Source organism: Fukomys damarensis, unplaced genomic scaffold (assembly GCF_012274545.1).
Source record: "Fukomys damarensis isolate Sample0158 unplaced genomic scaffold, DMR_v1.0_HiC HiC_scaffold_8, whole genome shotgun sequence".
Taxonomy (NCBI): Eukaryota; Metazoa; Chordata; class Mammalia; order Rodentia; family Bathyergidae; genus Fukomys; species Fukomys damarensis.
In genome coordinates, this window is record NW_022900920.1 from 5766393 (window position 1) to 5790767 (window position 24375).

Genomic DNA, 24375 nt, shown 5'->3' on the forward strand with positions numbered 1-24375 from the left:
ACCACACCACGAAAACATACCTAAAACCCAGTGGCAGCAACTGGTAAATTAGGGAAGACAGGAGTGACTCAAGCAGCAGAGGATACTACACACTTTCCAGTGTTTCAGTGTTGGAAAGTCCTTCGAGGATTCCGATGACAAATATTAAATCTTCTGTCATAGTCCCATAAGCTCCTCAGGCTCTGTTTATTTTTGTTTGCTTTTTGTTTCCTTTTTCTCTCTTGTCCAAATTGTGTAATTTTTATCGTTCTTTCACCTCACCAGTTCTTTCCTCTGCCTTTTCTACTACACACTTTCCAGTGTTTCAGTGTTGGAAAGTCCTTCGAGGATTCCGATGACAAATATTAAATCTTCTGTCATAGTCCCATAAGCTCCTCAGGCTCTGTTTATTTTTGTTTGCTTTTTGTTTCCTTTTTCTCTCTTGTCCAAATTGTGTAATTTTTATCGTTCTTTCACCTCACCAGTTCTTTCCTCTGCCTTTTCTATTCTGAGCCCCCCCCCCCGCTTGGGATTGAACTCAGGGCCTTGTGCATGCTAGGGAAGCTTTCTTCCACTGAACTACAACCCTAGTAGGACTGTGATTTTTAAAAAAATCTAGTTCTAAATGAAAAAAAAGTTGCATATTTCTTTTATTCTTTTTTAAAAAGTACTGTCTGGTTTTTCTTTTTTACCTTCTATTTCTTTACTGAGATGTCCTTTTATTCAAGCATACTTATAATTGCTCACTGAGGCATTTTTATGATATGTTACTTTAAAATCTTTTTCAGTTATATCTAAATTTCTGTCTTCTCAGAGCTGGCACTGCTTTTCCTCATTCTGTTTGAGATCTTCCTGGCTCTCGGTACGGCAGATGTCAGGTGCCTGGACATTATCGTGTCGTAAGATTTTGTCCCATCCAGCCTGCTCTGGCACCACCTGGCTGGGAGGAACCTTGCTACCCATATCCCTCTGTGTGAAGCTGAGTCCAAATCCCACTCTCAGTCTTCTGCTGGCCGGGCTGGGCCACAGCATTCTGTGGTGTTTGGGTGGTGCAGACAGCTCATGTCTATAGGCACCAGCTTTTTGTTGGTCCTCTGGCTGGCCTGACAAACCTTTGTGGGGCTTCATTTATCTCTACCCACCCAAATTTCCTAGGTCTCCACGCATGAGGCAAAAGAAATTGCAGGGCCCTGGTGCCCCACTCTGCCTCCTCCATAGAGACCTCATGCTTCCTCTCCTTTCCCCTCTGGTGAATCAAAGCTACTTAGAGGAGCCAGGACAGTCATCCTCCAGCTCCCACAATGGAAGTTCCTCTCAGTTCTAAATGTAACTTACTTCACCATAAGTAAAGTTTATAAAATCCGTTATGTTTTAGTGATGGTTATATTTGACAAATGCCTTGTAAGTGTTCCTGAAATTTAACCTCAGTCCTCCTAAGTCAGGAGGAAAGCTCCAGAATACATGACTCAACTTGCCCAAGGAAACTTCACCAGGAGGAGGCTGGATAGAGGCACTGCCACCATCCTTGGAGGAGGCACTGTCCATTGCCACCTGCCGGGCAGAGCTTAGGCTCTGGATATAGGTCCTGATTTAGGGACCCATCACTCCCCTGGCCCAATGGACAGAAGAGGATGTGGGCACCACTGAGGCTGGGGCACAGAGACTGAAGGAAAAGAGGGTTGGTTACCTTTTCTGTCACCAGCTTTTCCTCTGCCACCTCGGGAGCCAGAAAGAATGAGTTGTAGGAGCCTAGGAGGGAAAACTGGCTTAGTTTCTTTCAGCTGTGGCCAGCTGATGCTAGAAGTGTTCCTAGGGTGGCCTCAGGTACATACCATTGGCAGGGGGTGGCCCGAAGAGCACAGTTCCATCCTCAGCCACCAGCACGTTGTCCAGGCATAGGCAAGCTACAACAGAGTGAGAGTTTGGCCTGAACACCTTGCTCAGGGCAGGGCACCCGCTAGTGTCACCCAGGGGACACCAGAGCATGGGTCCTGTGCAGGCTGAGCATCCTCCCTTCTGAGGCCTGGCAGACTGGCCAAGGGTGGCCAGGCATGGGCTCTTCTACCCCACCAGGCAGAGCTGCCCTAGCCGCCACATCACCACATTACTCCTGCCACACTGGGAGCGAAAGGGAGGGGAAGAAGTGTCCACACTGTGAGCGAGAGACAGGGCAGGGCAGTGTCCACTGTGGGGTGGGAAGTGAGTGGTCAGTGCTGCGACTGTCCCTGGGGGAAGGCAGGTCTGGGGGAGGCTGGGAAGACCACAGCCCCTCCTTAGGTCTCAGATCCCATTCTGCCTCAGGGCCCAGGGGTGGCTCCTCACTGGAGCCAGATAAGGAGCCAGAAGGCAGTGTCTCTCCTCTGATCACTTGGCCAGCCTTGTTAGAGCTGTCTTTGTTACTACTATGACAGTGTGAAACCACAGGTGAACCACCCATTTGTCCTACTGTCCGGCACGTGAAACTCAGGGGGACCACAAGCCACTGCAACATCTAATATTCCTGTCCCCAGCTCCCAGACCAGTGTTGACATCTCTGGGAACACTGTTACCTCCACCAAGACTGTGGGCTGGAGCTATCCCACCCTTCTTTATAGCAGGGATCGTCTGATTGAGGCCCACAGATAACAGGTATGCCCATTGCCTTCCCTGTACTGATACCGGAGGAGCAGTCAGTGGGCAGACTGTGCCTCTGCTCCTTGCTCACAGCATAGACCCTACCCCCTACCCCACTCCTGACTCACAGTGTGGACACTGCCCCCCCTCCTGCCACAGTGTGAATGATGACCTTTGTTCCAGGTCACAGTGTGGACACCCCCCACCCAGAATTATTCGGCTGTCCCCAGCCCAGCTCAGGTGGGCAGGTGTTACCCGTCACCTGGGTGCTCTGTATGCTTCTGCAGTGCACTGAGGCAGGCGAGGCACAGGGCCCAGAGCTCGTACTCCCTGAAAGGCCGGTCCAGCTTGGACAGGAGGTCCTGCAGGGACAGGCACTGTGGGAGACAGAGAAGTGTCCTGTGAGAAGACACTCAGGAAGGACTTCCATGGAGGGTGATAGGTGCAAACCCTTTTACTCCCTGCCCCCAGCCTTCCAGCTAGAAGGAACAAGAAAGTCTCCAAGTCAAAGCAAGTGTGGGTAAGGGTGTGGGAGCAGGGCTTGGAGCTCTTGCATACTGCTGGTTAGAGTATAAAATGGTGCATCTGCCATGGAAAGTGGCAGTTCATAAAAAAATAAAACAGGGAATTATCCTATGATCTAGCGATTCTACTTCTGATAATACACTAAAAAGAACTGATAGTAAGGACTGGGGAGATATTTTTGTTAAAGGTAGTATCATTTATATGTGCCAAAAAGGAGCAACCTACGCATGTGTGGATGGATAGATAAATAAAGAATGTGGCCTGTCCATGCAAGGAAATATTTCTCAGCCTTACAAAGGAAGACAGTACTGACAGGACGAAAATTGAGGACGTCATGCTCAGTGAAATAAGATAGAGACAAAAGGACAAATACTGTGTGAGTTCACATATGAAGTACCCTGGAGCTGTCACATCCACAGAGACAGAAAGTGAGTGGCAGTGTCTGGGTAGAAAGGAGGAATCACTGTTTGGAGGGCACAGAGTTTCAGTTTGGGAAAGTGAGAGTTCTGGAGATGGATGATGGTGACCAGTGAAGGCTACATGTCAATGCGAATACCCTCAATTTACTGAACTGTTCCTGTAAAAATGGTGAATTTTATGCTCTTTGCATTTTAAAACACACACATGCACACGCACACGCACATGAACAACATAAACTGAAGCTGAAGTAGAAAGAATTAACAGAGCCTGGAAGATAGTTCTTCTGTGTGGAAAGCTGAGACTAAAGAGTCTTAGAAGACCCAGATTCCAGACTTTAGTGGAAAGTTCCAGAGATCAGTGCCTTCACTCAAGACCCCCATCCAAAGCCCCTTGTGAACTGGTGGGGATGAAAATGGAGCAGCTCCAGTTCCGTGGTCCCTCCCAGCTCATTGACTTGTCAGTGCCACGAGTGCCCAGTGGCCTGTGTTCTGGGATCAGAGCACTGAGCCTTGAACCTGGGATAGGAGATCCCCAGAACTGGGCCTGCCCTGTGGGAGACTGAGGTCTGGGGGCCCCTGATCCCAGTATCTGGGCCAGGAAATCCTCATAAGCTAATGCAAAAGCTGTGCTCACTGTCAACCTTGCCCTGTGCAGACCCAGCGATCTCAGCTCTGCCCCTCAGCAGTGCTCACCCTCCAACAGTTTCCCCGGCACCTCTACCTCAGTTTCCCTTCTGGAATGTGGGTGTTGTGAGGCAGCTGTGCACAGGAAGGCATGCCAATCTATGGAGGAGTTAGGAAAGCCTGGAGTGGCAGCTGAGACATGTGTGTGCCCAGCCCCGAATAGAGCAGACTGTCAACACCATGGTCCTAAAATGGGCCTCCGAGTAATCACATTTCCCATGGGAGTTCTCAAGTGCTCTGCAGGACATGGAACACTGTTATGGTTTACATGCAGATGTCCCTCAAGAGCCTCATGCCATCACAGGTGAGGCTTTTGGAAGCAACTGGATTATGGGGGCTTATAGCCAACTTGCTGTTAGGAGGTGGGGTCTAGTTGAAAGAGGTGGGTCATTCAGGGAGTGGCCTGGGGACTTTATCTTTCTCCCAGCTTTTCCATGATCTATTTCCCTGTTCTCCATGATGTGAGCAGCTTCTCCACTGCAGCAGGCCCTTCCACCACGTCATTCTTCCTTGGAGCCAGCTGACTATGGACGGAAACGTCTATCAAATGTGAGCCCAAATAAGCCTTTCCTACTTTAAGTTGTGGATGTTGAATATTGTGTCTCAGTGACGAGAAAGTGACTAAGACAATATAAATTACACAGTCACTTGCCTCCAGTCCTTTGTGTCACAAGGGGCATCACTTTTGTCCTTGGGCTCAGACAGTGCCTGGTGAATACATGTGTGTTTGGACCACTGCCCCAGCTGTCCTTTCCCTGACGAACAGAGTTTTGGGGCAACTTGTAAAGAGCCAAGAGGGAAACATGCTTGATGCTGTGGTTTGAGTGTCCCCAAGGGTACCTGAGTTGGAATTTCACCCCACTGTGAGGTACTGAAGGGGGAACCAAATCTGACCACACTGTATGGAGGCGAGGCCTATGAGGGTGATTAGGATTAGATAAGGTCATGGGGAAAGGAGTCCTCATGGACCCTGGTAGCTTCATAAGAAGAGGAAGAGAAACCAGAGGAGACACACGCTCCTTGTCTCTTGCCATGTGATGCCATTTATCACCTTGGACTCTGCCAGCAAGAAGCCATCACCCTTAAACCTCCACAACTGTGGGCTAAAGAAGCTTCTTTTTTGTTTATGAAGTATCCCTGCCTAAGGTATTTTGTTAGACTAATGAAAAAAACCAGAAAAATATAGAAAATTACTTATATAGTTGGCTCATTCCCACTTGGTAGGGCTCAGCCACTTGATTATCTACAACAAGGATAGGAGTGACACAGACCTCTGAGATAGCTGAGCACTTTGTCCGTCATAAAGGATAGTACTGGGCTGGGGGCACTACATCCTGCTAAGGGCTCTGTGCTGGCAGCTGCGCAAATTCTAAGATTGATTGATGCCTCTGATCAGGCATAGATGCTACCTAGCCTTCTTCATGGACCGGAATGACAGGTGAGCAATCTCAACCTACAGTTTTGGTTTGTAACATCTGCTCTGTTGTTGTTGTTATTATTATTATTATTTTGAGTAGTACTGGGAATTGAACTCAGAGCTTTTGCATCCTAAGCACCTTTTTTATTATTTGAGGAAAAATCTGCCTAAGTCACTAAGTTGCCCAGGCTAAGGCTTGAATTTATAACCCCCCTGCCTCAGCCTCTTAGAGTACTGGGACTATAGGCATATGACCCCATGTTTGGTTTGGTTTCTAACTTAAAAGAATCAGCACAGCAGAACAAGGAAGATCCTGAGGTTAGAACTGGCAAAACAGGGCTCCTGGAGTAACCTCACCTGGAGATGCTGCCCCAGTTCAGGAAGAAAATTAAACCCCGGGTCGGCCTGGTTCATGGGTATGTGGGGCTGGAGCTATATAGGGCAGAGGGAAGGCTGGAGGGAGTGGTTGCTTTCTGGGTTGTCCAGAGATGAATGTCCCACAAGGTTGTGGGGAGAAGCTCTGGCCTTAGGATCACACCTGGGGTGACAGCTGGCCTCACAAGCTATATTCAAAAACAGGGCAGCTTGCTGGGTGTGGCAGCACACACCTAAAATCCCAGTACTAAGGTTGAGGCAGGAGGATTGAAAATTCAAATTCAGAGGTCTGGGGATTTAGTTCAGTGTTGCCACTGCCTGCCTTGCACGTGCAACGTCCTGAGTTCAATACCCAGTACAAGAAAAAAAAAAAAAAAAAAAAAACAAAAAAAAAAAAAAAAAAAAAAAAAGACAGAAAGAAAGAAAGAAAAGAAAATTCAAGTTCTATATAGGTAACTTAGTGAGACCTTATCTAAAAAAAAAAAAAATCAAAAAACAAACAAACAAACAAACAAAAACCAACACCAAGAATACAGGGCATCTCGATGAAAACCTTAAATTACTAGACAACAGCGAAGGCTGTCACGCTCCCCTTCTGTGGACTGAACCCCGAGGTCCTGGAGAAGCATGACTGCAGTGCCCAGCTGTACCCTAACTCCCCAGCCCCTGCCTCGCCCACACACCTGCTCCAATGCAGTGCTTCCTGGCTTCCCTCCTCCTTCCGGAATCCCCTCGGTGTCTCCAAGAGTCCGGGCTTCATGGCCTTCATCTTGAAGGTCTATAGGGTGGGGCGAGGGTCTGTTCTCTGCAGGCTCCTGGTCAGGGCGTGAAGTGTCTGGCTTTCCTGAGGTCCCTGGCCCCCTATCTGTGTTCTGGCTGCTTCCCAGCGCCTCTTCCAGCTGGGGTCTGGGTGCGTGCTCAGGCCACAGCCTGCTTTTAGACTGTGCCCTGAAGCATGAAAGGCCATTTTTCCCCTCTAGAAAGAACTTCATGGGGTCCGGGGAGAAGAAGTCAGATATAGTTAGCTGTTTTTTTGAGCTGGTCAGTGACAGGCAGAGGGCATTGGCCTCAGGGCCCTCGGAAAGCAGCCTGGGGAATGTCTGCATCTTCCTCAGGCGGCTCCTCTTGAGGATGTCTCTGTCTGGCTCACCAAGGATGGATGTTGTATCCAGGATAAGGCTGGTCAGCCCCTCCCGGCTTGGGCTCTCACCATTTTTCATGGGGGTTGACAGCAGTGGCTTGGTGGGTGGTGGTCTGGGACCCCAGCTGGCCTCCTGCTCTGGGTCCCTGGGGGCAGGAGGCTGGGGCTGGCCCTCGGGAGTAGATAGGGCCTCTGGGTCAGTGCGGAGGTCTCCAGGGGGTCTCTTGGGCCCCACACTTCTTGGAGCAGGTCTCCCCTTCCAGGTGTTCTCGCTGACGTCTGGGTACAAGGTAGGACATGGTTACCACTGAAGATCCTGAACCAGGGACCCGCACCCCAGGTGGCCCCCAGAACCACCTCTGATCCTGGGCCATCGATCTCTGTAAGTTCCCTGAGCACGTCTAACTGGTGGGGACTCCTGTCCTACATTGCAAACCCCCACCATTCCCTCAGCGCAGGCCCAGAGATGTCCTGCCTGCCTCCTGTCTCATCACCCAGCTCATTAGAGGTTCCAAGCAGAGAGGCTTCCATGCACCCCTCACCACCTCCATGCACAACTTCCCATGGGGTCCAATTATCTCTTCCCAAAGCAGCTCATTTTCTATTATGATTATGCAAGTGATTCCCCAAAGGAAGAAAGTGAGTCTGGCCACAAACCTGAGATGTGTGCTCTTGTATACCTGCCTTGGTGGGAGCAGTTCTAGACACTAGTCCATTTTGGCAACTCTGCCAACCAGGAGTGGCTCTGAATTCCTAGGCTAACACTTTTTGATGTTGCCTGAGCAATGCTAGTAGTTGCCCTTGGCAAGAAAGATGCCTAGGCCCCTGGGAGGTTCTGGATGGCTGTGGGGCCCCACACATCCCTTTCCTTAGGCCTTCAGGCTCCTGTGATGACTCGAGACTCATGTGAGTCATGAAACCCCAGACTACAGCAAAGCTTTGCACATGGAGGAGAGGGTGGCCTACCAGATCTGGGTGGTGTGGGCCGGCAAAATAAAACTGAAATGCTATGTCCCTCTGCCAGAAAGCAGAGATGAGCAGCAGTAGCCTCAGTTGCTTCTGAACTTGATTCTGATCCTCACTTTTCATTCCATGGCACCAAAAGGCATGCTTGTGGTCACCGAATGACAGTGCAGGAAGTATGCATGTGAGTGTGAATGTGTAGCCAAGTGTGTATACTTGTAAGGGAGTGTGTGGTAAAAATAGACACTTGTGAGTTTGTGTATGTGGACAGTGGGAACAAAATGTGAATATGTATATATGGGATAGCTATGTACCCTATTTGAATGTGTGTGATTGTGAATGTGGTGGGTATTTATAGGATGTGTATGTTAGTATGAATATGTGTGAGTGTGCATGTATCTGTGTTGATGCATGTGCAGTGTGCACACTTGTTAGTGGGAGTACGTATTTGCACATGTATATGTATACCGACTGCATTCTATATACACTATATGTCTATATGTACACACATGTGAGTGCACATGTACATGAAGAGATGTGTATGCATGCAAGTAGGTACACATGTGTGTCATGTATGTGCTTACCCTGAAATGCTCCAAAGGACTCGATGGACAGCACCCTTCTCCCGATGGCTGAGAGACTCCGGCACAGGCGGCATGAGGACATAGGCTGCATCTTCTCCTCACATAGGGCTATGATGCTCTAGGGACATGCATGTGCCTTTCAGGTAGGCAAACTCACCAGGAAGAGTCCCACCCTCCTGAGACCCGCCTCCGTGAACACAGCTGTGTGGTGGTGCCTGACAGTCCCCAGGGCCACCCTACCTGCCTACCAAGTGCACCTTCTGGCATAAAAGACAAGAAGTCCTGGAATTACAGAAAAATTTTGCCTGTTATAACTGTAAGTCAAAATTTTTCATTACAAAAATGTACAATAAAAGTGAAGTCCTGGTGTAAACAGGATATAGTGCTAAAAAATTCTCATGAGGCTGCTGGGACCCATGCAGTGTGTGAGACAGAGAGAGAGAGAGAGAGAGACAGAGAGAGAGACAGAGAGAGAGACAGAGAGACAGAGAGAGAGAGAGTGTGTGTGTACTACAGGCACTGAGCTTGTGGGGGGGGGGTTAGGTGAGGTCTAGGCCTATAATTTACCTTCAGATCTGGCCGGTCTCTGGGATCCTCTGCCTGCATCTGGCCCAGCAGTGTCTCCAGGTCCGGGCTTAGCTTGGGCTCCAGCTCAGGCTCTGGTACATACTCGAGGGCAGCCTTCAGCGTGGCCCCCAGAGAGTAGATGTGAGCCTGCAGCACCAAGGAGGCATGAAGGAACCATTAGTCCTCCTTTGCCTGAAACTGTCTAGAGCTTGTGGACTGGCTCAGGCCACAACTGCGATGGTACTGGCACTGGCACTACTGCAGGCATCATCTGCAGGCAAAACAATAGCACCAGTTCATGAGGCAATCAGGTCTGGGTCTTCACTGGCCCCAGAGCTCCACAAGCCCCTCCCACACTTCCCACAACCTTAGCCCCACATTGATCCCACCTGGTGCAGATGCTGGGCTCTTTCCCAGGGCTGCAATTCCCTTCAGAAGGAGATGGATTGTGTGTGTTCGTGTGTGTGTGCGTGTGTGTAATCCAGGGTCTTACACATGTTAGGCAAGATTTGAACAGGATGGCTTCCCCTTTTGTTGGAAAGTTGGGTTTTCACTAACTGAGCATATGAGAGTGGGTTCTGTACATGGTCCAGCCCCAGGATGTCAGCTTCGTCAAAGTCCTTGGCTTAGATCCTGGTAGGTTAATAGCAGCTGATGCCTCCCATGGGTGGGCACTGCCATGCCTTTCTTGCTTTATAAAACAGAAAAAAAAAAAACGGCTGATACTCTGGTTTTTCTTCAGACCGCATAAATTTTTTTCCTTTTACAAAAATGGCTGGTATTTTGTAACTGCAGTGATGTTTTCACATTAATTTGGGAAGGACCAACTTTTTTCCCCATTAAGTTTATTGGTATATTTAAAGCAAACAATACAGTCACATTTATCACTGGGATCTTATACCTTTACATGATGTATCTTGGTTCTTGTTTTTTCCCCTTACCCCTGCCCTCCCTTCACTCCCTTCACTCTTCCCTATTGGGACCAACTTTTTTTTTAACCAAAAAAAAAAAAAAAGAGAGAGAGAGAGGCCCTATAATAATAGAGACAGGGTCTGGTTTTGTTTGTTTGTTTGTTTGTTTTGTTTTAAAGTAACTGTACCTATTTGTAGGTCAAAATGCAATGTCTTGATTCATGTTCGCCATGTGGAATTGCCTTTGGCTTGTTTTCCTGTTTTAAAAATCCTACCTGCTGTACTGACTCCTGGAATTCCTGAGGGTTTTATGGCATTGTAAATGTAATGTTTAAATTCATTTCTGACTGGTAATTACTGACACAAAAGAAAGCCCTTATTCGGGGCTGTATCTTGTGTTCACCTGGCCTCTGATGTCATCTATACTCTCGGGTTCCAGGTCCACAGAACACTGACAGATGTAATTCTTCAGGGTCCTACCTTAGCCTCCTGAGTCCATCCATTCTTCTCATGCTAATGTTGCAGATCCGGATGCCCCTACTTCTCACAGATGAACACTGACCACCCCCCAGCCTCCCTTCACATCCTGTGAGGACATAGCCAAGCCACAGAATGTCTTTGAGCCCTACGGTGGTCTTTGGTGTTGTCAATGTAAAATGACAGACAGCATTGGGCACAGCATCTTTGTGGGGCAGTGGGACATGGGGAGAGAGGAGGAGCCTACAGCCTGCCCTTGGCCACCCACTCTGGACTGGCACTCTTCTCACTCACAGACTCTCCATGTCTGGCAAGCTCCTCTGACCTCACCCGGTGACCCATCTGCCCTTCAGATCCAGCCTAGACTCACTTGATCTCAGTGGCCTCTGGGCCCCTTGATGGAAACAAAGACACTGTCATTTCCTTGCAGCCCTATTCTCAGGCCCACTACTTTTGCCCTGCCTTTTTGGTCTCCCATCAAAGATGGTCCCCTGTGTGGACTGTGGCCTCCACGCAGCAGGACCCCATCTGGCCTATGGCTCTAATCCTTGTTGAGTGCACACCTGTGGACTGATGACGTGAACAAGTGAATAACATGTGTCAGCCCTGAGTTTTCCTAGTTGGTCTCTCATGAGCCCACATCTACTCAGGGAAATGAGGGTAAGAGAGGGTCCTGTGCGGGTTGGATGTGGGCTCATTTTTAATTGTGTGGAACTAGGTAGCTTCTGGAGTTTCCTGAGCAAGAAGTGATGTGTACAGATATGGTCCTGGGAAGACTTACTGTAACATGTCCTGGAAATGTGGGGAGTGGAGGAGTCAGTCTCAGTAGCAGGAAGGGAGATGGCCCTGGGTGTGGGGAGTAAGGGAGGCTCTGTGGTACCCAGGATACCTGGGCCAGCACAAAGGGGGTTTTGGACTATAGGAAAATTCACTGTGCATCAGTGCAGTGGGGTTTGAGGTAATGGTCAGGAGGAGGGGCTCTTGAGTCAGTGATGGGGGTGACCTCAGCCTGAATGCAACTGACAGCCACCTTCAACAGAGACCCACGAGGCCAGACCAGGGCATCAAGTGTCCATCACAGAGGCTGATCCTGCCAGACTTTCCTGGGAGCACAATAGCACCAGGAAGGTGAGAGAGATGTTGCTTCCCTGAGTTGTAGGTAGGAGTATGCCCTGAGCTGTATGGCAGGACTCTCCCTGAGCCAGTATTCCGGGGTCAACACATGCAATCATTAAATTGCTCAGGGGTCCTGGCAGCCAGCAGCCAAGGCCCCCAGAGTAAAGCTAATCTAGGACAGATCAGAAACTCCAGGCATCATGGACTGGCAGGGGCCGTGTGGCCCTATGTAGAAATGGGTACCTGCCTTGGCACACCCAGAAGTTCTTTCCACAAGAGTAAGGTACAATCTCTTGATCAGTGGTTAGACAGGAAAATCAGAAGGCCTCATCGTTGGATGATTCTGAGATATGAAGACAGGGGCTCTTCCCCTATAACATAACCATCAGCCTCCTACATTTATAACCGCTGTTGATACCACTGTGTCCTGTATCTGGAACACCTATCATTGCATAGGACTCCCAGGAAAGTCTCTCCCCATGGAATTTAGGTGCCTAGAGCTCAGCAGCTTCTTCTAGGCTGGACTCCTCTGCAAATGAAGGAACACAGTGCCCTCTACAGGAAGAATAGCATCCACCCACCAGCAGAGCCAGGAATTTCAAGGCACTTACCTTGATGGTTAGTGGATAAATGGGCAATAAAATAAATGAAATGAAATAAGATGCTATAGAAGATACAAACAATCCAATGAGTAGGCTGGAGTCATACAGAGAAAGCTAAATACCAATCGAGAATACAAATTTCAAAACAAAGAAAACCAGGGCTGGGGATTTAGCTCAGTGGTTGCTGACTGCCTCACAAATGCAAGGTCCCAAATTTGATCCCTGGTACCCAAAACAAAACAAAACCCACCCACCCACCCACACACAAAAACAAAGAAAACCTTAACAAATTGCAAACAACAGATGCACAGACAGCATTTTTCACTCACAACTTGACAGAGTCAGAAGTCACAAAAAGAAAGATAAACAAAAAGTCAGTGTGTTCAGAAATAAGAACAATTGTTGGGAATGAATGCACTCACATGACCACACTTGCATAATAGAATTTAACAAATGCTGGGCAGAAAGCATTTTTCTCACAACTTGACAGAGTCAGAAGTCACAAAAAGAAAGATAAACAAAAAGTCAGTGTGTTCAGAAATAAGAACAATTGTTGGGAATGAATGCACTCACATGACCACACTTGCATAATAGAATTTAACAAATGCTGGGCAGAAGGAGCCAGCTAAGGTCAGCTTTGCTCAAATCCATCCATAGAAAGCACAGAAACAGGATGAACCCTGACCTCTGCTGTCTGGATGTCACCCTCGGGGGTGCTGGGTGCTGGTCACATTCTGACTCCATCTGGATGCTGCTTATGAGGTTGTGTGCTTTTGATATGTGCATATCTCAATCAAAAGTAACAAAACCAGCCAGTCATGGGAACATGTTCCTGTAAGAAGGCTGAGGTAGGAGGACCACAAGTTTAAGTTCTACCTGGGCAACTCAGCAAGACCTTGTTTCAAAAAAGGGGGTGGGGGATGTAGCTTAGTGGTAGTTGCTCATGGGCTTGATTCCCAGTACCCCCTCCCTCCACACACATAAAGTAAGAAAATGACAACCCATCATACGGCTAAGGAAGAAATCTCAGTGGAAATTAGAAAAAAATATATATATAGACTCAAACACCATGTGGCAAAACTCACAAAATGTAGCAAAACTCTTGTGTTGAGGGAAATTCATAGGCTGCAGCACTGACAATGTTATTAGAAAGGAAGAGAAGCTAAAAATGAATCATCTGAGTCTGCAACTCACGTTAGAAATGGAAAAGACACTGTACACAGAGAAAGTACAGGAAGAATGAAAAGCGAGACTCAATGGAAAATAATACACAGACATACCAGGAGACAGCACATGATGCATAGAAGCCTCTCTGAACAAGATGAACAGAATGACCCCTGGTAAGACTGACAAGTGAAAGGAAAGAGAAAGTGCAAACTAATGGTCAGTGCAAGGAAAGGGGGCAACCTACAGAAACTGTGGCAGGCCACAGCCAGGCCTTTTAATGTACTTGTTTTTATCTGCTTTGGTTTGCCAAAAAGCTGACTCAATAAGAAGTGCAAAACAGGTTAGTCTTGTAACTAATAAAAATCGAAAGTAATTAGAAATATTTTTGCAAAGCAAACAGATGGCACTATCCGTGAGTTTTACCAGACTTTCAAGGCATAGATCATCCCATTCTTACACAAACAGAACAAAAAGAGAGAGGGTGCCCAGACAAGGCTGGGAAAATCCTCATGTCAATGCCGTCAGAAATAGCAGGAGAATGGAAAATTACTAGCCACTCATGAAAAATATGGGAAAATCCAAGCAATTTTAAGTCCAATTTAACAGTAAATAGGAAAGATAAGACACTAGGCTAACCTAGGTTTTTCCAAGTAGAAAAAGGGTGATTTAATACCAGAAAGTAAATATATCAGTGTTATAATCTTAATGAAGGTAAATTATATGATCATTTGAAGAGGTGCAAAGAGAGCATTTCATAAAGATGAAATATACATCCATGATTAACCTTGATGAATTCACCATAGAAAGGAACTCGTGGCCAAGTCAAATGCCATCCTGGCTGGTGAAAGCTGAAAACACACTGTTAGAATGGGGATGGGGAGGGGACCAGTGCCCTGGACAGGATGGATGCCCTGCAGTTCCATCCTGAGGCTCAATGCTGCTCCTGGCACAAGGGAAGCCTGAGGCACCACCGCTGTTGGTTTTTGTTTGTTTGTTTGTTTGTTTGTTTCTTCAGTGATTGAGTCAGTTAAAGAGAAAAATCAAAAGAATCTATAAATTATTAGAAATAATAAGATTTGACAAGATGGTTGGATATAAAAATTTAGATGTTAACCTGAATTGCATTTCTGTAAACTAGCAACAGACAAGCAGAAAACTACTGAAAAAGTTGACTATCAGTTTTAGAATGGAATAAATAAGCAATAGATAAAAATAAGGCCCCAAGAATAAATTTAATAAAAGATATCCCACATATGGCACAAAAATTTAAAGTGGCACTAAGAGAAACACAGTAAGTGAGGAAGTATCAGGTGTTTATAGAGAAGTTCATGCATTATAAAGATGTGAATTCTCCCCAAATTGATCTACACATTAGTGCCATTCCAGACAAGATGCCAACAGAGTTTGCACAGAATGTGATAAATTGATTCTATGGAATAAAGGGTTGAGAATAATCAGGTCACTTGTGTAAGTGGTAGAGCTTGCCAGGAATGGGTGATTAAAAGTACTCTGTTCTAGGACAGGGAAGATGAGGGACCAAGGAATAGAGCAGGATGGAGACCTAGAAGCTTCTTGTCTCAGGTCAGCCTGTGCATACAGGAGAGGTGGCATGTTCTGGAGCTAGCCAATAAACACAGCCAGGAAAGATGGCCATCGACAGAGAAGGATGAAAGTAATCCTTATCTTACACTGGATAAAAATAATGGGTGTCATATGTTAACTGATTTAGTTGTTTCATAATGTGTACATATATCTGAACATCCCTGCATACTCTGTATAAATGGACAAACTTTGTTTGGCAGTTACACTTTAATAAAGCTAGGAAAAATCAGCTTCAAGGGAATTAAATATGAAGAACAGAACTTTGAAACTCTTGGTGGCAAGTATCAGTGAGTATCTGTTAGACCTTGAGCTGGGGAAGTCTGTTAATAGACTACACTACAATAGTGTACAATAGCAATCTACACTAGCAAAAGAAGCGCTAATTGATATGACCACGGGAAAAGTGAGAAATTCTTTTTCATCAGAGGATACCTGGAGCTTTCCCCTAAACTGTGGTTCAAAAGCTCAGAAATATTTTCATAACAGTACTAAGATGTCATTTGCTTTTTTTCACTTTCCTTGTCTTCCTAGCCGACAGGGAGGTTTCAGAGGCCATACGATGTGGTACTGGAACAGCCTGAATGAAATTACATTCAATGTCCAAGGCCACTTCTCCCACACACAGAGCTGTTCTCAATCTGCCACCAAAGACAAATACAGGAGCCTCAAGGACAGCTCCCACTGGGGACAATCCAGCACCCTCAGAGGCCAGCTCAGAGGCCACCTACTGCAGCAACCAAGGTAAACAGGTAACCACAAAAGTACAGGTGAAGAGGGAGGGGCTTGGTGAATTGCCTTCCCCAGCTCTTACCTCAAAGGTGTTTCCAGTCAGGTCGAACTCTGGGGGGACAAAGGCGCCTTCGGGGTCATCTTGGGGAAGAAAAAAGAAGATGTTTTGATCGCATCTACAAAAAATGAGTGAAGACGGCAAGCTACCAACTACAGCTCAGCCCCTCAGATCTTATAGGAAGGATCAGGAAAGATGATCCAGGTACTCTCCCTACATCCCCTCCCTTTGGACCTGACATCCCAGAGGATGTTTTTAAGCATCTCAAGAGTCAGCAGTTAAGAAGAGAAATGGGTGCCTTAACGTGGGAAACTGATTTCAAAGGGAAGGAGAAAACTTTTGTCTGGTTTCCCAAAGAAGGAGAACTGAAGGATTCAGTTCTCAAATGGTATTGAAAATCATGTCCGTCAGTTCAAGCAGTCCAGAGAGGGAAGTGGCTAGCCCACCAGGGCCAGGTGAGTTTCGCTAGTGATTCACTGAAAGCCGGTAGGGGAGACAAAGAGCCCAGATCTCCCTTAGGGTTAGAATTAGGGTTAGGGTTAGAGCCTGTGACAGCCAAGCCCCTCCCTGGTCCTCCTCCCTAGCAGCCTTGGGGAATGGGAGACACCTGGCTAGTGCAGCTCAATGCATGACCTGCCCCTCTCCCTCCATGGTACCTCAGGTTGAGGGTACCATCAGGCTCCAAGGAAACCTGGGACCTGGCATGTGCCCTGTGTCCACTCAGTTGCCTGCCAGGTGCCTTTCACCCTGGCTGTACCACTTGTTGGGCCTCACCGCTGAGCTGCTCCATGAAGCACACATTTCCGCTGGTGTTGAAGGCCAGAGTGTCGGGTGTGATGCACAGGGTCTGGAAGATGGGAGAGTGGGCAACACTCCGCATGGACAGGCTGCACTCCAGGCACACAGCCCAGGCCTCCTGCTCACTGAGGCCACTGTCCCGCAGGGAGAGGATGTCAGCCAGGGTCACATTCTCCTGCCAAAATACATCTTGTTGTAAGCCCACTGAGTGGCCACCCCTAGGCAGAGCCCTGCACCCTGCACTGAGAATGAATCTCTGGGTAAGCATCCTTGTGGGTCAGGAAAAGAGTTTTAGGCAGGTCTTATAAAACCAGTCATTCTGCTGCTCCCCGAATGTCAGAGCCATGGAGCATTTGGTGAAACAGCATGTGCTGCCCAGAGCAGGTGTCTGTTCATGTAGCCTGAGGATGAAGCCATCCTCCCTGGAAGTTGGCTGGAGACTGAGAACTTGTGCCCAGCTACCCAATGGCTCAGGGATATCCCTTATCCCACAGGTTCACAGCTCAGCCAGCACACAGAGGCTGTGAACATATAAGTCACAGGCACCTATGGAGATAGAGTCCATGCCTGTAGAACATTTATTGTGCACAGGGATCCTTCAGTTGGCTAATGTGGTATAAGCCCATGACATATGACATGCCATTTAATCACACATGTATTACGTGGTTGGTTATGAAGCTGTCCAGATGCTAGTTACAGGCAGCTCACACAGAGTGCAGTCAATGGTGGTTCCTCCTGCATAGCCTGACTGCTAACCCAATTGTCTCACCACAGACACCCAGATGGGCTCTGTGACTCTGTGACAGCCTCGCTGTGAGCACGAAGGTCAACACTAGCACCCACAGTGCACCCACATAACAGAGGCATACCCACACACATGTGCACATGTCCCCATATAACACATGCAATTCACACATGTATGGACCCATGTGCCAAGTTCCTATTTGCACGCATGTGCACACAGAAGCATACATACCCTCTATACATGCACACACTCAGTGACATGTCAACATATACCCTTTCACATGTACATATACTTATGTACCAAGACTCTCACCCACAGGCATGCACACATTCCCAATTTGCCCACACATTTTCATATATCTTCACACATGTACACACATTCACATGACAAGAACAACCATTCCTTTTTGTTGTTTTTTTTTTTTTTAGACAGGGTCTTGCTATACAGTTCAGGCTAGCCTTGAACTTACTATGCAATCCTTGTTCTCACAGCAATCTTCCTGCCTCAGCCTTCCAAGTACTGGGATTACAGACATGTGCCATCACATCTGGCAAGGACCATTCTTATGTACACAAGCACACATCACAAACACAAACACCTTTTGATTTATTTCCACATGCACTACTATGGCCCGTGTAGCCAAAGGGTTCACAGAGTGAGAAACCAAGGTGGGAGAGTAAGAAAATCAAAGAAAGAAGACAAAGAGGACAGTAAAGTTTATAAAGCTGAGGCCAAGTGGATACCCTTTGTCCTGATGAGATAAAAGGCTTGGCTTGCATCCTCAGCACCTTTATTTATAGTGTAGATAAGGAAAGCAGAAAGGGGATGCCTGATTGAAACGGAGAGAACAGCTAGGGCCTGCACGACATTATCCTTAGTTTTCTGGCGAATGGGTGGGGAGGAAGAGAGGCCTCTTCTTGGACAGGCCTTGCTCCACCACGCCCTCTGCAGGAGGAGGCAAGTTAGGCCTGGCCATAGAGATTTACAGCACCCTGCTCCCAGCAACGTACAACTGTATCCATATGTCCATACCCTGTCACACACATTCACACTACTACATGAACCAAACACATAACATTACTACACTTTCTCAACACACGCGTGTACTCATATACACATACATTTATACATGCACTTTCCTATATTCACACTGAGCACACACACACTCATGTGCACAGATGTACATGTTACATCTGCACTCACAAGCATAAACACAGTTGCTGGCACGTGTACATATGAGCAGGCAGATGCTCGCACGCGCGCGCGCGCACACACACACACACACACACACACACACATACACATCAGACTCCCTGAAGCCCTCTCTTGGTCTACTGTTCCTGTACTCCCTCATTGTGTTTGTGCACTGTTCCTCTTACAGGAAGGCATGAGAGGTTCTGAGGGAGGTGGGCTGCGGCTGGGGTTAGCAAAGCATCTAGACATCCCTTAGAGAAGTGGGAACAGGTTGAGTGGGGCATGGAGAAGGGGCAGGGCCCCCACCTTCTCCTCCAGCCTTGAGCATGGCCCAGAACAGCCAAGGGGCCAGGTCCACCTTTAGCTGGTATTGCAAAGAATGCCCACAAGCACAGGTGAGGGGATAAAGGGCTTAAACCAACCAACCAACCAACAAACAGAACTATCATCCCCAGTGTGGAACTTGGCTGGGGCTCTAGGTCTGCTGCCTCCCAGGTGACTGGCATATCCGTCTGTCTACTTCCTTCTCAGAGTCCAGGGAGGGGCCCAATGATGTCACTTCCCCAGCTTTCCAGCTCTTTCTGTGGTGGGAAGCTTCTTGCTGTGCTTTCTGATGTGAACACCCTGCACCCTCTCTGCACCACAAAGGACCACTCAGGACTCAGGGGAGCCTGAAAATGCCAGCAGTGCCTATAAGAGTGGGCTAAAAAGGTACTCACAAATGCATTCACATGCATTTCACATGTGGCTGTGCACACATATCATCAAACACTCACCTATACAAAAGGGCACAGCACAGTACATACACATAAGCATGCACATGTGCTTACCACGGACATGCAAACAAATACAGGCACACACTAAGTGAGGTAAACCCTTGTACACCTCACATGTTTGTGACATTCAGAAGAAAGGAAGCCAGCTCACAATGTGAATCTGAGCCAGTCCCGGTCCCATGGCAGGGCCTGCCAACACTCTGTTGGCTGCTGCTCACGTGGGCCAGCAGGCCTGCCTGCTCACCACTGGCATCAGGGTGTGCCGCCAAGAGAAAGCCCTGTGACCCATGGCACCACCTCCTGCTCAGGCCCAGAAGGAAGTTACCCCTGAGAGTTGGGAGCCCCAGCCAATCTGCAGGGCAGCTAGACACCTGCAGCCCCCAGCACCTGTGCTAGGAGGTCTAAGTGTGGAGAAGCAGAAGTCTTTGGGATTCTCTGGGTTACTCGGGAGAACTGTGAGGTGTTACCTGAGTCACTGCTTCTGGCCATGGCTAAAGCCTCCTCAATGACTGGACAACCTAAACCCCCTGAGATCTGCTTTCCCCAGGTGGTACCCCCCGATGGCACCCTGTTGGCTTCCCCTGCCAATCACTGAGAATCCCAGGTCTGAGCATTACTCCTCATGGTCATCTGCCCTCTGGAGTCTACATCTGCACCTACTACCTTCTTGCTCTGACTCAGGTGTGAGGAATGACTCTCCCTTGCCAAAATCCATGGAAGCTGAACTAGGGCAGGTGGGAGTGTGGGATGAGCTTTGGCTAAGATGCCAAAAGCAAGGAGGAGAGACCAGGAGGGATGTGGGCAGCACTGGCCAGCTGCTCAGCCTTAGTCCATGTCCTCTCCCCCATTTTGGGCAGGCAGCTCACAGCCAACCCTGTGGACAGAAGCCCACCCTGCAGGTCTTTTCTTGTCCACAGAAGAGGCCCCCTAGAGACCTGTGGTTCTTAGCTTCACCACTAGGCTGGTCAGTTTCACCTTGCTTGCAGGCAGCTCAAGTGGGCTCCATAGGCTTAATGGACCACAGCAGACACTTTGGAGGGAGGTGATGTGCTAGGTGTAGTAAAGCAGCTTTGGCTTCAGCAGAGGCCCATCTGCACAGGGCTCCCATACACCCAGCACACACAAGGGCTCCGCACAGACCACAGCTATCACGACTCCCTACGCTGCAATCTCTGTCAGTTCTTGCTAACACAGCCTGACCTTGCATGGCCAGCCAACTTCAGGTGGCTCCATCTGCCAGGTAGAGCCCCAGCTCCTTGGGTGGGTGGGAGGGTCCTTCACACTCCACCTGCCCCTATACTTCCCCAGCATGGTGCTGCCTGGGTGCTGCCCAGGGCCACCCGAGCCATGTTCCCTGAAGGGCAGCAAAGAGCCATTGTGTGGGTACAATTTGAAATTGCGGGGATATGGAAAGGTAAATGGATGAGACCCTTGCTTTCCAGAGCAGTGACACTTCAGCCCATACCTGGGCCCCAAAGGATGGGACCCTTATCTGGTTACTGCAGAAGACCACTTAAGGCTTCTGTGCACTGATGAATCTGCCTACTCTGAAAGACTTTGATCTGGGGTTGCAGGGGACCCAAGGTCATTGTGCACACTTCAAATGTACTGCTCATAACCAGTTAACTTTTCAGCTGTGGAATGTTCTAAGAAGACCTGCCAACACAAAATTGAAGTCATTCTAGGGGCATGTGCAAGCAAATCCCCAGGCCTCTGAGTGGCCAGATCCCCAGCCTTGGGGAGCTCTGAAAGTGCCCCCTGTTGGTGCACCTGTTTGTGGCTGTCACTCTGTAAGGCTCTGTCCCACTCAGGCTGCCTTCTGTCCATTTGGGTTAGGTCATACGGACCCTTCGAGGGCACACAGAATATCCCCTTCTTCATAGGATGTTCCCAATTGTGGGCCCCATTGCCCTTCCACACACAAGCTCAGTCCAGTGTCGATCCTCGGAAGGTTCTGGGAAGGCACTTGCTGGGCTTGGGGTAGGGGTGAGAATGCTCTTGCTGCTCAGGGAGGGGGGCAGAAAATGCCCCATCTGGCCCCCAAACAGCATCATCTTCATCTCCAAGCCTTTTCTGGTCTACAAGGCTGGAGCCAATAGCACCACCTGCTTCTTGACCAGGCAGCCAGTGCTGGCAGCCCTGACCACAGCCATCTGGTGTATATCTGCCTCTCTTGTAGCCATGGTCCTGCCCACATTGGATCAGGCTGTTCTGCCCCATCCCACATCACGTGCCCACAGAGGCTGAAATTCCATGTGACTCCAGGGAAGGACACTTCTTCCAGGAAACTCAACTTGCTCAGTGCCTTGGCAGAACATTTCCCCTGTGCACCTGGAAGCCTCTGCTTGTACTAACCCAGTGGTACTACATGCAGGTGGCCAGGGACACAGAGTGGTTACAAATTCCGGGACCTAGTCAAGCTGTGCCAGTCTGCTTACCAAGAGCTCTGGGTGGTTTCTAGCCGAGGGGTTCTCATACATGCGTGGTCCACCCGTGCACACTGCATCTTCAGGCTCATCCAAGTCAAACTGCCACTATGCTAGGTGCTGGTCTCTCTGCCTCACCAGTGAATGTTGAGCTGTTTTCCAGCAGGCTGTTCCCACTCATATTCCCACAGCAGCAATAGAGCACTGATTGCTGGGGCCCACAGATCTTGCCAGCACATGCCTGTCCACTTCCTCTGTTACCACCCCTTGGAGGTCATGACATAGTATTCATATGGTTGGGTATATTTTGCATTCTCTCAATTACACTAAGGTCATGTGTTCACTAGCCATTTGGATTTTTTCTGGGTCACAGTGGAGAAGAGCTATTCCAGGGGGTCTTGGAGTCTTCAGTTTTCCACCTCTTGACCTAATTCTGGATTGAATTCTTATGTCCTAGTCATAGGATGCAACCAGTTTCTGGTGCCCATCTCACCTCCTTGGGAGGTGCCCTGGGCCACACAGACCCTTCCTGGTGGCTCCTCCAGCATTGCCACTAGGATGATGACACAGCCTTGTTTTTCTCCACCCAACACGGGATGGCTTGCAGATGCAGTCCAACTATAGAAGGCTGTGACAGGTATAGAATAAAATCTTTCAATGTAAACCAAGCTAAATATGTGCAGGAAGCATAAAGTCTGAACCCAAGATGTGTTCTCAGATCAAGCTCAATCTTGGCTTGAAGCTGGCCTGGGGTCCCCTACTGCGAACAGGAGCAAAGGTGAAGCCCTCTCCCCAAGGGAGAGGCCCACCTGAAGTTCCCACTAGATACCACTAAAATAGTAAGATTTGCAGTTAACCTAGAGACCTTGGCACAATCACAGAAGACCTCCATGCACTTGTGCATGTGCAAGCAGCACAGACAGACACTGGGGACATTCTTATAACAGAAGGCATAGGGCCTGGTGAAAAACTAGACCACTCTCTGGGTGTGAGACTTAGGTTCAAACTGGCACTACCTGCTATCTGTGGTTGCAGCCACTGCTTTGGTGTGCTAGACATAGAGGAGACCCTCAAAGCACAGCAGCTGATAAAAAAAAAGTGCTGTGTGCAAAGCCACGTTTTCAGATCTGCTTCCAAGGATGACTAGAAGGCAAATCTCTTAGTAGTTACATTGAAATGTGTCCTGTCTTCCAGGTGGACTGAGGGCACCCTTTCTTTTCCATCAAAGCCAGTGAGAGATCCAAAGGTTTATTTCCTGGCTTCTCCTCTCTGCAGCCTTCAATTGCACCAAATCCAGGCCACCTTGGGGGGTGGGGGCAGTGTTACCCCCTGCACTGCCTGGAGGCCTCTGGATGGCTGGGCAGCAGCCATGGACTCTTTGTCCCTTCAGGGCCCGCTACTTCCAGGAAGTGGGTGGGTACTGGCAGGGAGGGTCAGGCCCTGGGGACTGCAGTTATGAGGTATCTGCCCCAGGAGGTTTCTGGTTGAATTTTACCCACCAGTTGGCCAGGCCTCCCCAGAAGGGCTGGTGAAGAATCTTCAGCACCACAGTGTCCCCAACAGGCTACAGAGCTACATTCCTCAACAGGGACCCAGGAGCCCAGCTAGGGAGGCTTTCCCCAGAGACTCTTATTTTTGGTAATGGACAGAATGCCCTGTATCTTCTGGGGGCCACCTCTCACACTGGTTCACAATCATGGACCCCAAGCCCCAGCCTGTGGGCCAAGTAAGGGCTCTGCTTGGGTTGCCTCAGATCCTGAGCAGGTCAGTGAGTACCTTCAGCTTTAGAGTGGGGTCCCCTCAGCTCTAGTCCTCCACTGTCCCTGCATTGGCAGACACTCACTCCTCTGCACAACAGTTACATTCAGGACCCCACCCCATGCAGGGTCAACTTCTGCAATGATAGCCCCACTGTTGTTCTATGCGGCATTTCAGCCATCCTGAGGGAGCCTGAGCACAGGTCGCCCTGTGGCTGCCACCTGCCAGCCAAGGTCTGCCAGGGGCCTGAGTCTGCCATCATTCCTTGCTCCTCCTCGGACCCCTCTTCGGGAGCCGGCGGGGTCCCGCGGGCTGGGAGCTCACCTCGTCTTCCGGCAGGGTGGGGAGAGGTTCAAAGTCGTAGAAGTCCAGGTCTTTGACATCCTCCTCGTAGAAGCCGGAGGCGGCCGGGTCCGTGGCCTGCATGGTTTGTGCTCGGTAGGGACCTGCGCGGTAGGCTGGGTCTCCAGCCGCGTTCGCGCACCCCTCGCGGGTCCCCTCCCCCGTGTTCTCTCCCCAGCAGGTTCCCTCCCCAGCTGGCCGCCGAGAGGTTCAAAGTCGTAGAAGTCCAGGTCTTTGACATCCTCCTCGTAGAAGCCGGAGGCGGCCGGGTCCGTGGCCTGCATGGTTTGTGCTCGGTAGGGACCTGCGCGGTAGGCTGGGTCTCCAGCCGCGTTCGCGCACCCCTCGCGGGTCCCCTCCCCCGTGTTCTCTCCCCAGCAGGTTCCCTCCCCAGCTGGCCGCCCCGC

At 49.1% G+C, this 24375-nt stretch overlaps 1 protein-coding gene across 4 annotated transcripts in view; it reads right to left on the reverse strand.

Moving 5' to 3' along the window:
- Positions 1 to 24166, reverse strand: part of Kndc1 (kinase non-catalytic C-lobe domain containing 1) — a 62121-nt gene extending 37955 nt beyond the window's left edge. For all 4 annotated transcript variants that reach the window (XM_033761329.1, XM_033761327.1, XM_033761328.1 and 1 more), the window contains exons 1-9: positions 23951 to 24166; positions 16704 to 16902; positions 15954 to 16012; positions 9268 to 9414; positions 8701 to 8818; positions 6696 to 7432; positions 2855 to 2969; positions 1812 to 1883; positions 1667 to 1728 (exon numbers count right to left, since the gene is read on the reverse strand). In XM_033761329.1, coding sequence (XP_033617220.1) covers positions 1667 to 1728; positions 1812 to 1883; positions 2855 to 2969; positions 6696 to 7432; positions 8701 to 8818; positions 9268 to 9414; positions 15954 to 16012; positions 16704 to 16902; positions 23951 to 24052 — 1611 coding nt within the window. In that variant the 5' untranslated portion in view covers positions 24053 to 24166. The remainder of the gene's footprint in view (positions 1 to 1666; positions 1729 to 1811; positions 1884 to 2854; positions 2970 to 6695; positions 7433 to 8700; positions 8819 to 9267; positions 9415 to 15953; positions 16013 to 16703; positions 16903 to 23950) is intronic.
- Positions 24167 to 24375: the final 209 nt, after the last annotated feature.